Source organism: Schistocerca nitens, chromosome 7 (genome assembly GCF_023898315.1).
Source record: "Schistocerca nitens isolate TAMUIC-IGC-003100 chromosome 7, iqSchNite1.1, whole genome shotgun sequence".
In the NCBI taxonomy this organism is placed as follows: Eukaryota; Metazoa; Arthropoda; class Insecta; order Orthoptera; family Acrididae; genus Schistocerca; species Schistocerca nitens.
The window spans coordinates 113,644,677-113,661,925 of NC_064620.1; the positions used below are offsets into that span (position 1 = coordinate 113,644,677).

General features: G+C 36.0%; 2 protein-coding genes and 1 long non-coding RNA gene across 3 annotated transcripts in view; all 3 read left to right on the plus strand.

Moving 5' to 3' along the window:
* Positions 1-6,934, plus strand: part of LOC126194682 (uncharacterized) — a 75,052-nt gene extending 68,118 nt beyond the window's left edge. Inside the window, exon 3 of the long non-coding RNA XR_007538495.1 lies at positions 6,893-6,934. This is a non-coding gene — a long non-coding RNA (uncharacterized LOC126194682). The remainder of the gene's footprint in view (positions 1-6,892) is intronic.
* Positions 1-17,249, plus strand: part of LOC126195492 (ornithine decarboxylase 2-like) — a 488,128-nt gene that overhangs the window by 188,607 nt on the left and 282,272 nt on the right. The window lies entirely within an intron of this gene.
* LOC126194681 (ornithine decarboxylase 1-like) overlaps positions 15,346-17,249 on the plus strand; it is a 57,219-nt gene continuing 55,315 nt past the window's right edge. Inside the window, exons 1-3 of the mRNA XM_049932888.1 lie at positions 15,346-15,474; positions 15,610-15,706; positions 15,906-15,982. Coding sequence (XP_049788845.1) covers positions 15,385-15,474; positions 15,610-15,706; positions 15,906-15,982 — 264 coding nt within the window. The 5' untranslated portion in view covers positions 15,346-15,384. The remainder of the gene's footprint in view (positions 15,475-15,609; positions 15,707-15,905; positions 15,983-17,249) is intronic.

Consider the following 17,249-nt stretch of genomic DNA (forward strand, 5'->3'; position numbering starts at 1 on the left):
GAAATTATTCAGGTAGTGAAGGGAGACGAAAATTTAATAGTCATGGGTGACTGGAATTCGTCAGTAGGAAAAGGGAGAGAAGGAAACATAGTAAGTGAATATGGATTGGGGGGAAGAAATGAAAGAGGAAGCCGCCTTGTAGAATTTTGCACAGAGCATAACTTAATCATAGCTAACACTTGGTTCAAGAATAATAAAAGAAGGTTGTATACCTGGAAGAATCCTGGAGATACTAATAGGTATCAGATAGATTATATAATGGTAAGACAGAGATTTAGGAACCAGGTTTTAAATTGTAAGACATTTCCAGCGGCAGATTTGGATTCTGACCACAATATATTGGTTATGAACTGCAGATTGAAACTGAAGAAACTGCAAAAAGGTGGGAATTTAAGGAGATGGGACCTGGATAAACTGAAAGAACCAGAGGTTGTAGAGAGTTTCAGGGAGAGCATAAGGGAACAATTGACAGGAATGGGGGAAAGAAATACAGTAGAAGAAGAATGGGTAGCTCTGAGGGATGAAGTAGTGAAGGCAGCAGACGATCAAGTAGGTAAAAAGACGAGGGCTAATAGAAATCCTTGGGTAACAGAAGAAATATTGAATTTAATTGATGAAAGGAGAAAATATAAAAATGCAGTAAATGAAGCAGGCAAAAGGGAATACAAACGTCTCAAAAATGAGATCGACAGAAAGTGCAAAATGGCTAAGCAGGGATAGCTAGAGGACAAATGTAAGGATGTAGAGGCTTGTCTCACTAGTGGTAAGATAGATACTGCCTACAGGAAAATTAAAGAGACCTTTGGAGAGAAGAGAACCACTTGTATGAATATCAAGAGCTCAGATGGCAACCCAGTTCTAAGCAAAGAAGGGAAGACAGAAAGGTGGAAGGAGTATATAGAGGGTTTATACAAGGGCGATGTACTTGAGGACAGTATTATGGAAATGGAAGAGGATCTAGATGAAGATGAAATGGGAGATAAGATACTGCGTGAAGAGTTTGACAGAGCACTGAAAGACCTGAGTCGAAACAAGGCCCCGGGAGTAGACAACATTCCATTAGAACTACTGATGGGCTTGGGAGAGCCAGTCGTGACAAAACTCTACCATCTGGTGAGCAAGATGTATGAGACAGGCGAAATACCCACAGACTTCAAGAAGAATATAATAATTCCAATACCAAAGAAAGCAGGTGTTGACAGATGTGAAAATTACCGAACTATCAGTTTAATAAGTCACAGCTGCAAAATACTTACGCGAATTCTTTACAGACGAATGGAAAAACTGGTAGAAGCGGACCTCAGGGAAGATCAGTTTGGATTCCGTAGAAATGTTGGAACACGTGAGGCAATACTAACCTTACGACTTATCTTAGAAGAAAGATTAAGAAAAGGCAAACCTACGTTTCTAGCATTTGTAGACTTAGAGAAAGCTTTTGACAACGTTAACTGGAATACTCTCTTTCAAATTCTGAAGGTGGCAGGGGTAAAATACAGGGAGCAAAAGGCTATTTACAATTTGTACAGAAACCAGATGGCAGTTATAAGAGTCGAGGGGCATGAAAGGGAAGCAGTGGTTGGGAAAGGAGTGAGACAGGGTTGTAGCCTCTCCCCGATGTTATTCAATCTGTATATTGAGCAAGCAGTAAAGGAAACAAAAGAAAAATTCGGAGTAGGTATTAAAATTCATGGAGAAGAAGAAAAAACTTTGAGGTTCGCCGATGACATTGTAATTCTGTCAGAGACAGCAAAGGACTTGGAAGAGCAGTTGAACAGAATGGACAGTGTCTTGAAAGGAGGATATAAGATGAACATCAACAAAAGCAAAACGAGGATAATGGAATGTATTCAAATTAAATCGGGTGTTGCTGAGGGGATTAGATTAGGAAATGAGACACTTAAAGTAGTAAAGGAGTTTTGCTATTTAGGAAGTAAAATAACTGATGATGGTCGAAGTAGAGAGGATATAAAATGTAGACTGGCAATGGCAAGGAAATCGTTTCTGAAGAAGAGAAATTTGTTAACATCGAGTATAGATTTAAGTGTCAGGAAGTCGTTTCTGAAAGTATTTGTATGGAGTGTAGCCATGTATGGAAGTGAAACATGGACGATAACCAGTTTGGACAAGAAGAGAATAGAAGCTTTCAAAATGTGGTGCTACAGAAGAATGCTGAAGATAAGGTGGGTAGATCACGTAACTAATGAGGAGGTATTGAATAGGATTGGGGAGAAGAGAAGTTTGTGGCACAACTTGACTAGAAGAAGGGATCGGTTGGTAGGACATGTTTTGAGGCATCAAGGGATCACAAATTTAGCATTGGAGGGCAGCGTGGGTGGTAAAACTCGTAGAGGGAGACCAAGAGATCAATACACTTAGCAGATTCAGAAGGATGTAGGTTGCAGTAGGTACTGGGGGATGAAGAAGCTTGCACAGGATAGAGTAGCATGGAGAGCTGCATCAAACCAGTCTCAGGACTGAAGACCACAACAACAACAACAACAACAACTAGGAGGGAGCTATCCTAGGTGGTAATAAAAACCTTTATGCAGAAGCATTAGTGATTTGTAATTCTTGTCAAGTTTTAGTTAGTAGTTGCCTGAGTGATCCTTCGGATATACAGGAGTTCTTCTTACTTGTTAGCATTTTTAACTCACATTCTTTAGCCGAGCAATTCTTCATGGTTGAGGTAATTGGTATCAGATGCAATGTGTGATGAAAAGAGACCTTACATTGTTTGGTATACTTGAAATTTTTTTGGAGATTAATGTTTGTGTTTTGATGCTGTTAATTAGTCTTGTTGGCTTCTGCTCTAGCCTTGAGTACAGTGATTTTTGATGTGGGCCAATGAACTGTTGTTTTATCCCTGCTTTATTTAAGTGAGAATTTACATATGTTTTAGTTGAAGTAATGTTAACTTCAAACCTGTCACCATGGATCAAGTCCCGAGCTTTACCTCGGAGTGAAATGTGCCGTCCACAGGCTTGTACCGTGACCTCACATTTGGCCCATTCCTTGTAGTTCATTGTGATCTAAGGAACTTCTTTGAGGAAATTGCTTTGCTTGAAATTCTGGAAGCATTGTTACTTTGGTAAAGAAAATTATCTTAGAATGATGATATGAAGCCTCATACTTTACTGACACGATAACACACTCACAATCTCTAATTTGTGACTACATGTATTCAGAATTGGTAGTGAAATAGTAACTGCAGGCTCTGAAAAAGTTTGCTACAATTAGTAGCAATCTGCACAAGATCTAGAAAATGATTGACAATTGTTAGTCATGAGCCTTTATCCCAGAAAGCGTTACAAGCACTTGCTGAAACTGGAAGCATCGGTTTCTCAGCTGGTGATTACATCTCTTAAAATAAACTCATGTACACCATTTCCAATTAATACAATTATTATTAACTAAGAAATACATAAACAATGGCCAAGACAGGATTGAATAGGCTAGCTGAAACAGAAAGAAAAACTGTATCAAAGCGAGTGACAAGCACAAAACTTCTTGGCAGATTAAAACTGTGTGCAGGACTGAGACTCGAACTCAAGACCTTGGCCTGTCACAGGCAATCTTACAGGAAGTTTCATATCAGCACACACTCTGCTGCAGTGTGAAAGTTTCATTCTGGAACAACTTTAAAAATTTTGGAGAACATTTTTTTGATTTTTACCACAATTACTGATATATATTAAGTTAGCCTTCTCTGGCTATGCATTTAAATGTCATTTACTTACAGATTCTTAATAGCATTTGTGGCACAAAATATATACAGCTTTATGATTCATTTGGTATATCCTTTTACTGTCCCATCTGATTGAGGCAAAGATTTTTCTTTATAAAAGTACTTGGTGAAATCAAATGTTTCTTTGGCTGTTTGAAGTGTCTGTGTAGGATGTGTATTTCATACTTAAAGCCACTTTTATACTCATGAGATATAGGCTTCAATCATTTCACTCAATTTTAGTCTGTCCACTTAACGTATATTAGAAAGTAGCAAAAAAATTACTTCAAATATTTTTCTAGAAAGAGAAAAAAATTGAGAAATAGTACTTAATCATTTATTTGAGTTAAAATGTAGTTCACTCATATTGGATTGTGGTGATGCTTCTACATCTGAACCAGGAATCTCCAGGAAAGCTTTGCAGGACAATTTGGCTTGATACTTCCAGGTCACTTTGTGTAGGACTCCAGGAAGTTTCATTGATTGTACTGTATTTTTATTGATCCAGGCTATCATAGTATTGTACAGCTGTACATATGATATTGGACAGGTCAAGAGAGCTATTTACAAGTAATTTTTACAAATTGATTTTTACGTTATTTTGTAGCAAGGAAATTATCTATCTTAAACAAAACAGTTAATACAAATCATAGAATTGTACGGTTGTACATATCATATTGGACAGGTCAAGAGAACATATCTGCAAGTAATTTTTAATAAATTGATTTTACATTATTTTATAATAAGGAAGTTAGCTATCTTTAACAAAACAGTAAATACAAATGTTGTATAGTAAAATACAAACAGCCAATACAAATGTAATAGTAAAATAATCCAGTATATTTCATAGAAATGCACAGTATATAATAATCCAGTATATTTCATAGACATGCACAGTATATAATTTTCAGACCTAATTGAACATTTATCATAAAATTGTTTACAATTTTAACCCCTTTCAAAAAATGATCAACTGCATAAAAGCAATGGTCCAAGAGATATTTTTTTAACTTATGCGTGAAGGCTCTTGGGTTCTTTGTTGCTTTGATTTCATTTGGTAAATTATTATACATTTGTATCCCAACATTTAAAACACTTTTTTGGTAGCAGTTAGTTCTGGACTGAATCATATGTAGGTCAGATTGCTGCCTTGTTGCATAGTTATGAATATCTCCATTGAATTTTAATGTGCAGTCATTATTTAACAGGTATGACTTGACAAATAAGACAATATTATAAATGTAAGCAGAGGGCAGTGTCATAATGCCATTTGTTTTGAAATGTCATCTGCATGATTCGTTATGTCTTAGGTTACATATTATGTGTATTGCCTTTTTTTGCATTTTAAAAATATATCTACCTCCAGGTGAGTTCCCCCAAAATATGATTCCATACTGTAATGTAGAGTGGAAGTAAGCATAATATACATGTATGAGAACAGACGTCCGCAGCTCGTGGTTGTGCGGTAGCGTTCTCGCTTCCCACGCCCGGGTTCCCGGGTTTGATTCCCGGCGGGGTCAGGGATTTTCTCTGCCTCGTGATGACTGGGTGTTGTGTGATGTCTTTAGGTTAGTTAGGTTTAAGTAGTTCTAAGTTCTAGGGGACTGATGACCATTGATGTTAAGTCCCATAGTGCTCAGAGCCATTTTTGAGAACAGATTTTGTGGTTGATTTTTTGAGTATCCATCAAATTTAACACACAGTTGATAGCTTTTTTGAGATATAATTTGTGTGAGTCTCCCACTTAAGATTTTCTTGAAGCCATATACTAAGAAATTTGACAGAGTTGACGCACATAAGCTCTTGGTTATTTAGAATCACACTGGGCATTTCTTGTCTATGGGATGAGAGTCTGAAGTTGATGTACATTGTTTTCTGTATATTTTTAATCAGTTTGTTCTCATTGGACCATTAGCTGGGTGACGACATAAGTGGTTTAATTTTTTGGTTGTGGTCCTCTGTATCAGTACCTGTTATTAGTATACTCGTGTCATCAGCAAATAGTGTGGTATGTCCTGTAGCAAGCTTCGTGCTTATGTCATCAATGTGTAGCAGAAACAGTATGGGTCCCAGGATTGAGCCTTGTGGCACACCATATCTAATAGGCATTGTGTCAGAGGAGTTGACAGCAGATTGATGGGTGGTTGTATTCTTTTTTTTCAAAATTAATTTCAACTTTTTTGAAATCTATTTGATAGGTAAGATTCTAACCATTTGTTTGCAATTCCTCTTATACCTTTATCTGCTAACTTCTTAAGGAGTATGGTATGGTCAATTACATCAAAGGCTTTGGATAAATATAAAAAGATACCAGTAGTGATTTTCTTATTATACAGTGCTTTTAAGTTTTTGTTGAGATACTCATAAATAGCTGTGGTAGTTGTCTTTTGCTTTCTAAAACCATGCTGGTGTTTTGTTAATAAGGATAGTGTAAAATAATTTTTCAAGTATTTTAGAGAATAAGCTGAGTTGTGCTATGGGCCTGTAATTGGCTACATCATTTTTAGGGCCCTTTTGTGAAGTGGGGTAATTTTAGAAGTCTTTAGTAGGTCAGGGAAAACTCCATTTGTAAAGGATGCATTTATTTTGTGGGTTAGATGTTCTACAATGGATTATCCACATTTCTTTACAATTAAATCAGGAATGTTGTCACTTCCACTGGAGTACTTATTCTTTAGTCCTTTTATAGCTGTAATTACTTCAGTATTGGAGACTTTGTGAAGAAACATTGATGCCCGTACTGGTATGGTTTCTATTAGTGTTTGGTGTCGAGTCTTTGGTCTGTGGCAGTTTTTCTTTACCAGGTTTTCTGCTATTTTGCTAAAATAGTCATCAAAACCATTTACTATTTTTTGGGGATCTGATGTGACTTCATCATTTAGGTTTAGTTTTAATGTTTTGTTTATAACATGCTGCTTACTGTTTGTTTCATTTTTTACAACTGTCTACAAGCCTTTCATTTTATTGTTAGATTCCTTTATAAATTTATCATTGTATAATTTTTTTGCTTGTTGGATTACTTTTCTGTAGATTGCAAAATAGGTCTTACAATATGACCTAAACTGATCATCGACTTCATGGTGTTTCATGTGATTTTTTACGTCATGCTTTTTTTGGCTGGAAATCCTTATCCCTTTCGTTACCCATGAATTTGTGTGTTTGTTTCAGATTTTCCTGGATTTCAGTGGAAATGCAGTATTGAAGTGGCGGAGAAATGTTTCATGTAAGGAAGTAAATATGTAGCTTACATCATTTTCTTTATAGACCTCTGCCCAGTTTTCAGCCCTTAACAGATAGTAAAAAAGCCTTATATTATCATCATTAAATTGCCTTTGCATTTTAGTTATTGTGGAATATCATCCTATGTAATTTAAATTTGCCGTCAATATTTGGGCTTCATGGTCACTGTAACCTCTGCTGATGACTTCAATTGAGTGGTGTAGTTTGTCTGTGTTTATGAAAATCTGATCTAAAGCTGTTTTTGAATTTTTTTGTGATCCTGGTTGGTGTGTTTACAGTTAGGGGTAGGTTGAATGAATTTGTAATATTCAACAATTCATCTTTATTTTTTCCAGGTGTGAGGAAGTCAACATTAAAATCTCCACTTATTAATATATTTTTGTTTAGTGAGTGAATTTTTGAGAGTAGTGCTTTGAGAGAGTGATTTAAGGTTTGAATGTTCCCATCAGGGGCTCTATATACATTCGGTATCAATAAGTTATAGTCCGTTAAGATAATTAAGGAGAATTCAAAGTCTGTTTCTATTTGCATATTATTGTACTTTGTGAGGCTTTTGTAGCTCAATTTTTTTTTTTACACAGGTTGCTGTACCACCTCCCTTACTTTTGTTCCGAGAAGAATAACCAGTTAGAGTAAATTTGCCAAGTGGTGTTTTTTTAATTTTGTCTTCTGTTAACCAGTGTTCAGTAATACAGAGAACATCTAAGTGTGACTTTGTTTTTTGGAAGAGATCTATTTCTAGTAACTTATTAAACATTGACTGCACATTATGGTGTAATATTTTAAAGGATAATAGTGACTGTTTTTCAATGGAATGATTTTTGACACCACTCACCGGGTTTTCTTGTAGTTTTGGTTCATGAAGATTTTGCTCTGCATCTGTTTACCTTTGGTTTGCTGCTAGCAGGGAGCTACTGGTGTTCTTTCCCATAAAAAATCCTGGCTGTAGGCTGGAGGTCTGCATTTTCATGTTGAAGATCTTGTCACAGTTTCCAGTGGTACTGATTTGGAGTGTGGTTGCACATTTTTTGCTGTTTCCACTTGGATGTCGTGGGCTGACTGATTTTGGCACTTGACGAGATTTTTGCATAGGATGTTGGTGGTGACTTGGTGCTGACTGTGGATACCTTCTTCTTTTCTAACACTGTTTCTGATGTTTTCCTTGATGATTCTGACTGCATATTCACTTTTGTTGTTGTTACTCATGGCTCTTCAGCTCCTGGTGTTGTTGGTTTAGCTGCAGTATTGCTCATTCTTCTGAGATTGTCCACCAAATTAGCTTCATTTGACCACAAATATGTTTGATGTCCTGGTGTAACACGTTTTATGGCACTTCTTGTTATGAGTGGACTTTTGATGGCATTCATCAGATTAACATACAGTTTCTTTTTCCCATTTTTATGTAAATGAAGCCCATGCCTAGTGAAGTCTTTCCATTGGAGGAAGCTATTTACATCTAAAACTCTGATGTGTTCACTGTAAGATGCCTTCTGCATCAAGTAACTGTTCATTTGGTAGATTTTGCAGTTTTCATTTGGCATGTTATATCTATATGGTATTGTGCATAGAATTAGTTGGGTGTGCCTAGTTTTTGTGATGGTTTCATCTAGTGATGTCATAAAACCACGTTTTGATCCATTAATATCGTTTGCACCAGCTAAGACCACAACATAATCATTTTGTTCTAGACTACATGTTTTGTTTTGTATATTACATGTTGCTTCTTTGAATATAGCATTTGGCTTTATCAAAGATTAAATTTATAGCTGGTTGTTGAAATTTTGTTCAGTACTTTTGCACAGTTCCTACCATGACTATCTGAAAGTAACAGTACCTGTTTTTTGTTATTTGTAAGCTGACTCATTTCCATGTTTGTTTTCAACTTACTACAGTCATTTTTCTTAACCATTTTTAAATTACACGAGAAGTGTTCAGAAGATCTTTGTAGGTAGCCTTTGTTTACTGTTTCACATTTTTCATGTTCACTCTTCTTCAATGGAGCATCATTTCTTTTGTTAGTACAAATATTTAACACAACATCACTGTACAAATTTCGAACTTTTTCCTTATGTGGCAGTGGTTTACATAGAAGAGACATATAAATGGGAATTATGCTGATTTTATGTGTGAGTTACTTGTGTGTGCAACAAAACGCATACCCCTAGTGAATTATTTATCTTTAATGATACTAGGAATTAAACTTTATTTTTGATATATCGATTGATATGCATGTGATTCTCGTGAATGTAACAGAGGCTGTATTATCATTAGGTAATTGCAGTCATTTCACACTGTCCATATATATTGTTTACAAAGTATCGTATATAGCTCTTGAACTAGTTCATTCACTTGATAGCAGATAAAAGGAAAATAGCATCCCATAGATTACAAAGCAATCTTCATTCACGCAGTTAAACTTCAGGAGTGCAGACTCCATGTCTAAGGCATTGTCAACAACTTGAATTAAAATACCTCAAAGACTGGTTTGTTGCTCATGCCACCATATTGCTAGTCAGTTGTAGTGCCCAAACAACATGATACACTCGTAAAGTTTAGCACATGTACTTTTCAGCTGCAACTTTTGTTATAACATCAATTGTCTCTTGGATGGATGATGAGGACTTATCTCATGATCACCACACTATATTATATGTGTGCAAATGAACATTACTGTTATTTACAGAGGTCTATGCTTTACCAGTTACCCTGTTAGCATTTCAAGTGCATTTTTGTATCGGTTGCTTGAAACTGACACCATCATAATTCCTCTCTGCATTGCCTTATTTGCACATTGTTTTACCTACATGTTTCAAAGCCTCACTCACAAGAAATTCAATTAGAATACAGTTACTGATGTTCTTAATGGTTTACATGTCATAATGATTTGCACATTTACAGATTTTCTGCATATCTCATTCTCATTTTACAGAAACATAATTTTTTTTTCAGCTGGTGTTATCATAAATTGTTCCTAATAGAGCAGAATCACTCAATACTGTTTGGCAAGTCTCAGCATCAGAGATATGTAGTAAAATCACTATACTCATAACTCCTTTGGTAAGGGAAAAGAATAATTTCATGAGTCTGAGACCTGTTTGACATTAATTTCAGACACAGCAGACAATCAGTTAGTTGGCTGGTTGATTTGGGGGGAGTGGACCAAACAGCTAGGTCATTAGTCCCATCAGATAAGGTAAGGCTGCAGAAGGAAGTTGGTTATTCCCTTTCAAAGGAAACATTCTGCCATTTGCCTGAAGCAATGTAGGGAAATCATGGCCAGATGTGTGTGTAAACTGTTGTCCTCCCAAATGCAATCCAGTATACTAACTACTGCACCATCCCACTTGGTTGGACAATTAGTTAAATCAAATCTTGTAGAGGACCATTGACTTTTCATTCCCTCTTACCCACTAGAATATGACAAAACTGCTTTTACTTCCATGCTCAATGGGTCATGCCCCTTGATTCTGATGCTCTTTATCAATACTTAACATAAGATCACAGTGGCCACACTATGCAAACATTTTCTTGTGACACATCAAGTGCATGTTTTCACTTAAATGGAAGACTAGTCATTTATGCCCTAGCTCCTGTTACCACACCAACAGCATTTGCATATGGGTTAGATATACAGTCTGAGGTACTTGCAGTCAAGGTGTTTCCTCTACATAACCAAAACTTATTGGAGCATTGTAATTTCTGTTCCCAATTTCTTAACATTATTAACTGAGCAGAATATTATACTCACTGTAATTAGTACAGTTGCATTATTAAAGCCTATGCTCTCCCTATTTTATACGTTCTGTCAATATATGCATTCAGTTATTGGAAATATCTCTTCAAGTCATGATAAGGATACAGACCTTTAATTTTCCTTGTAGTCCAATAGGCCAGTAGGTAATGTAAGCCACAATATATTTAACATACCCACTGCATACTACTGTCAAAACTGGGGCCTTGAATGTGGTTGACACTAGTTTGTTGAAATAGCCACTACAGGGTGAGTTTAATTTCTGACTTTTACAACATTCACAGTGGGATACTGATTATGCCAATGAGTGTGAACATCACGATTTACTTCAGGATTCTGTTGTGGATAAGTGTTATCTGATTTTGCTGACTGGAATGCGGCTGGTTCTTTGAATTACTTTGTGCTGTACTGAACTGTAGCATTGGAATACCATGGATTACAGTTATTGTGATTATTCTAGGGGTGTGCTCCATTATTTTTATAACCCAGATGGTGCCTATCACCAGTCCTTCACCTTCTCTTATGATTTGGGGAGTCAGTCTACATCTACATCTGCATTCTGGGGGTGTACTCCATTATTTTTATAGCCCGGATGGTGCCTATCATCAGTCCTTCTCCTTCTCTTGTGATTTGGAGAGTCAATCTACATCTACATCTACATCTCCACTCTGCATACCACTGTGAGGTGCATGCTAGAGGGTACATCCCATTGTACTAGTTAGCATGGTTTCTTCCTGTTCCATTCACATATGGAGTGTGGAAAGAATAATTGTTTAAATGCCTCTGTGCATGCAGTAATCATTCTAATCTTATCCTCATGCTCCCTATGTGAGCAATACGTAGGTGGTTATAGTATATTCCTAGAGTAATAATTTAAAGGTGGTTCTTGAAATTTTGGTAATAGACTTTCTTGGGATACTTTACCTCTATCTTCCAGAGTCTTCCAATTCAGTTCCTTCAATATCTCTGTGACACTCTCCCAAGAATTAAAAAAAAAAAAAAAAAAAAAAAAAAAAAAAAAAAAAAAAAAAAAAAAAAAAAAACCTGTCACCATTCATGCATCCCTTTGTATATGTGCATACCCACCACCACAAGACATCTGAGGCATTGGCAGTGGGGCAACAAATCCAGTACGAGCATTAGCTGATCAGTCGTGATTCTTGTCATACTACTGACATGTCAGCACTTCCTGATTCATTCCATTCCCGTTCCTATGACTATTTCCATTGCTAATAGCCCTTCCAACTTCATTTATTAAATCAGTGGAGTAGAGTGCTCATTAAAAGTATTCCAATTCGGAGTCAAGTACCTGCACTAAATTTTCTGAAATGGGACTCACCAACTTGCCTTTCAGAACATAACAGATCCTATCTGCAACTCTTATTAAAATATTTCTCAAAATACTTCCTTAGGCTTCATAGTATAGGACTATCTAATTCTGGATTAAAGCATTCTTTTCTCAGTTTTGTTGAGCACATTTTGACCAATACTTTGCCAAAAAGGCATTTTCAAATTTCTCATATGTGTGACAATGTTCTGCAATTGTGATAGCCAATAGGGCAGCCCCATCCTGGACAAAGCTTGTGATGAACTGAATCTTATGTGGGTCAGATACCATTTTACGGATTATATTTGTAAAGTATTTAACAAAAATAACATAATGTATGGTTTTCTTTTCTAGTATGATACCTAAAATTGTCTATGTTTGAGGAGATTTTCCTCCAATAAGACAGATATAAGGGTGGGTCCTCACACGAAACTCCTACTGGTATAGTTTTGTGGTAATTGTCTACTGAAATTCCACGTTTAAGAAATGGTTAATGCAGGAGAATCATATAAACATACTGTCATTTGACCATTGCACAGAGTCTCATATGGATTACACAGTAATACGCATCCCTGGCATAGAGAAACAAATGAAAGGGTTGAAACGAAATAAGTCACCAGGTCCAGACAGAACCCCAATTTCTTTTTTACAAAAAGTACTCTATGGCTTTGGCTCCTTACTTATTTTGCATTTATTGTGAATGTCTTGACCATTGTAAAGTACCAAGTGATTGGTAAAAAGCACAGGTGACTCCTGTATACAATAAGAATAAAAGAACAGACCCACAAAATTACAGACAAATATCCTTAACATCAATTTGCTGCAGAATTCTAGATCATATTCTGAGTTTGAATATAATAAATCTCCTACAGACCAAAACGCTCTTACCTATGAATCAGCACAGCTTTAAAAAGCATTGCTCATGTGAAACCCAGCTTGGTCTTGGTCTTTTCTCACATGATATACTGCAAACTTTGGATGAAGGGAAACAGGCTGATTCTGTATTTCTTGATTTTCAGAAAGCACTCAACATGGTACCCCACAGCAGATTGTTAATGTAGGTATGTGCTTATGAAATAGGCTCCCAGATATGTGACTGGCTAGAAGACTTCTTAAGTGATGTAAACCAGATTGTTGTCCTCCTTGGTGAGTGTTCATCGCAGACAGGGCTAGCATCAGGTGTGACCCAGGGAAGTGTGATAGGACCATTGTCATTTTCTATATACATAAATGATCTTGCAGGCAGGGTGGGCAGCATTCTGTGGTTGTTCATTGATGATACTGTGGTTTACAGGAAAGTGCTGAAATAAGTTTATAAAAAACCACATTTCTAATTGGTGTGATGAATGGCAGCCGGCTGTTAATTCAGAAATGTGGTTGAGTAGGAAAAACAAACCCACAATGTTTGGATACAGCAGTATAGTGTCCTGCTTGACACACCCATGTGTTTAAATATCTGTGTGTAACATTGCAAAGCATGTGAAGATTGTGGTAGGGAAGGTGCATGTGAACTTCAGTTTATTGGTAGAATTTTAAGAAAGTATGGTTCATCTGTAAAGGAGACTGCATACAGTATGCTAGTGCAACCTATTCTTGAGTACTGCTCAAGTGTTTGGGATCCACACCAGGTTGGGTTGAAAGAAGACAATGAAGAAATTCAAAGGTGAGCTGCTAGGTTTGTTACCAGTAGGTTTGATCAGCATGAAAGTGTTACAAATATACACTGTGAGCTCAAGTGGGAATTCCTGGAGAGAATAAGACATTAATTTCAAAGAAAATTACTGAGATAGTTTAGAGAATTGGCATTTGAAGCTGACAGCAGAACGATCCTACTGCTGCCAACATGCATTTAAGATAGGGACCATGAATATAAGATACAAGAAATTAGGGCTCATACTGAGGTACACAATCACTTTTACCTCACCCTATCTGCAAGTGGAACAGGAAAGGAAATGACCAGTTGTGATACAGGGTACGCTCTCCCATACATCATACAGTGGCTTGCAGAGTATGTAGATGTAGATGTATCTGAACATTCATCATCAATGCATGCATTGTTTTGCAATATAGGACTATGATAGTGGTCAAAGGCTCCATCTGCTTCAGCTATATGTGATGTGTTATCATCAATTTGACCTTTTACGATATTTAATTCCTTTTCCACAGAATCAATTTGACCAGTTAATTTATCTTGAATCTCATGTTGCCATTTGGGCAGATACTGAATCAACATTTTCCTCATGAAACTAAGTTATCTCTTGACAGCTTGCACTATGGTACACTATTCAGCATGTACCTCTGTGACACTCCAATCTTTCACTTTCCTTAGCTCTACTTCAAATTTTTCAGTAATTTTATTACCCTATTCTTTTAGAAGTTCCTCTATTTCGCTCTCTGTCTCAGCTGATAGACTTTTTATGCACAATGCTACTTGCTTCACTGTGAGCTTTAGTCTATTTTACTCTAGTTGCCAAGCGTTAAGACTTTCAGACAAATCTTTTATCTTTTCAGGAAGGTCCATGATGGTTTCCTGTAAACCTAATATTTCACTATTTATGTGATCCAAATTGGATATTAACACTTCTGTTACATGGTTAGCCACTTAATTGTTTCAGGTGCATCAGTTTTATTCAAGCTTGAACTTTGGACTTTGTAGTGAAATAAGAGCTGCAGGCTCTGAAAAAGTTTGCTACTATTAGTAGCAACCTGCTGGAGATGTAGAAAACGTAGATAATTTCTCATCAGCAAGCCATTATCTGGAAAGTGTTACATGTACTTACAGAAACTGGAGCTCCCATTTCTCAGCTGTGAAAATGATGATTATTACTCTTAAAGTAAATGTGTGTACACCATTTCCAGTTATTGCAGGTATTATTAACTAAGAACTACAAATGCTTACATAAATGTTGGCTAAGGCAGGAGAGAGTAGGCAATCTGAAGCAGAAGGAAAAAAAAAGTATCAAAATAAGTGATGAACAACTTGCAAAAATTAAGAGATAATGTTTTGTTGATTTTAACACAATTACTGATATGCATTAAGTTTGTCTTCTTTGGCTGTGCATATAAAAGGTCACTTAATTACAGATTTTTAATAACATTTATAATACAAAATAATCATTTGATAAAACCTTTCATACTTCACTAAAAAGAGCACTTGATGTGAATTTTTCATAAAAGTATCACTCATTCATCTTTTGCATAAAATACTTCTATATCTAATATTTGCTGGCTGTATTTCTTTTTTTCAGTTTATATCATCTGATAAGTTTGCTGAAAATTGGTGTCTGGTTGGTCATAGTTTATCTTGGCTACTGCTCATAAGCTGCTCAGAAAATAGGTATCATGCAGCTGAGTAATAATGATGAACTTATTCATGTCATGGATACCAGCACAAATGTTTGGAGCACCATAAAGGACATTGCAGACTCAGGAGTATGTAGTAAATTCCACTTATTAAATTTATTTTATTGTTCTCCTCACAAATAAACTGCATTCATTTCATATTTCTCTACATTAAACACAATTTACTGACTGCCTAACATTGTGCTATATGTTTTTTCCCCTCAGCTACAGGAGGACCCATTCTGTGTTTGTGATGTTAGTGACATAATAAAGAAACATGAGGAATGGATAATTAAACTGCCAAGAATCCAGCCATTCTATGGTATGTTTCAGCCAGTTTTTCAATAAGAGAATTGAGTGTTTCTTAGTAAATGTAAAATGTCTCCCCTAAGGATTATATTTTCACACATTGATTAATTTTTGACTACTTTATTTCTCTAAACTCAATATATAAAAATTTTAATAACTTACATTTTTACAATATTTTATGAAATTTTCAACAATCTCTGCTACTTTTACAGCAGTGAAATGCAATGACAGTCTGAATGTGATCAGAGTGCTGGCTGCACTTGGAACTTGCTTTGACTGTGCTTCAGAGGTGAGTGGTTTCATATCATTTAACTCTAGTGAGAGTGCTGTATCAGGTATGTTATACTCATCAATAATAACTTCTGTAATGACTGCATTAATAATTCTGTTCACAACCAGAGATCTAGATCTACACTGGACTTACAATACATATACCAAGAAAGAATAAGTATAAACTCAGGACTGCTTTTCTACCAAGGAATAAAATTGTACAATAAATTTCCCAAGGAGATTAGACAGATTACTGGAACAAGCAGTGCATTCTGTACAGTAAAGGATGACTTGGATAACACAGACCAGGAATTTGGTGAAAATGTAAAACAAGTGAAAACAACAACACCAATAGCATTAGTAATTTACTAATAATAAAAATAAGATAAAACATCTCTGTCATTTTACTACACACTTTCACTCTATAATGTTTTTACTTTCATTTCTTTCCTTTGGAACCCTTTATCAAAGCTCTGCAGTTGATATGCTAACACCTTACCATATTTTTGAGATCAGTGTCTCACTCATTAGGGGAGGATGCTGACTCAGTTTATCAAGCAAGCAAAAACAGAGTTACAGTACTGAAACCATGGTGTCAGGTTTTTGATGTCAGCTGTTGGAGTATGAAGTAATGTGTATTTAGTGACTGTAGTGTCTGTGGTGATTGGTATTGAGTAATGAACAAGTAGTGAAGCACTAAATTTTACCTTATGAAATAAATCCTTTGCAGTAATATTTAAACAGAACACATTAGAGATAAACTGAATGAGTTTGCATTCAGGAGAATGGAAGCTCCAGTCTCCATTTGGCAAACCTGATTTAAGTTTTCCATGGTTTCCCTAAATTACTTTCTTTTTTATGTATTTATTTTTTTGTTTTGGCATCTGAGCAGGACTCATACAGCCATCATAATACATAGAATGGATAAAACATTGAAGGGCAACATACACATTGCATTTAATACATTTGCACAACATCATAAACATAAAATTACAGTCATATCATATTAGAAGTTGAGCTGCTCTTTCATCAAAAAGGCATATAAAAGGCAATATGTTCTCTGGCCTTTCAAGCAGAGTTGTATCATAAAACATGTCGGCAAGCAGCAATCACTGGTGGTCAGATGTTGTAGGAGGTAGCTTGTACTGTTGAATCTGTTTATGCAGCCAAAAAAAGATGTTATTGACTTCCTCTTCTTTGTCACAGTCACACAATGGGAATACAACCAGACCAGTACAGTACAGATGGTTCCTGAACCAGCCATGGTGAATGTGAGGCATCTTATA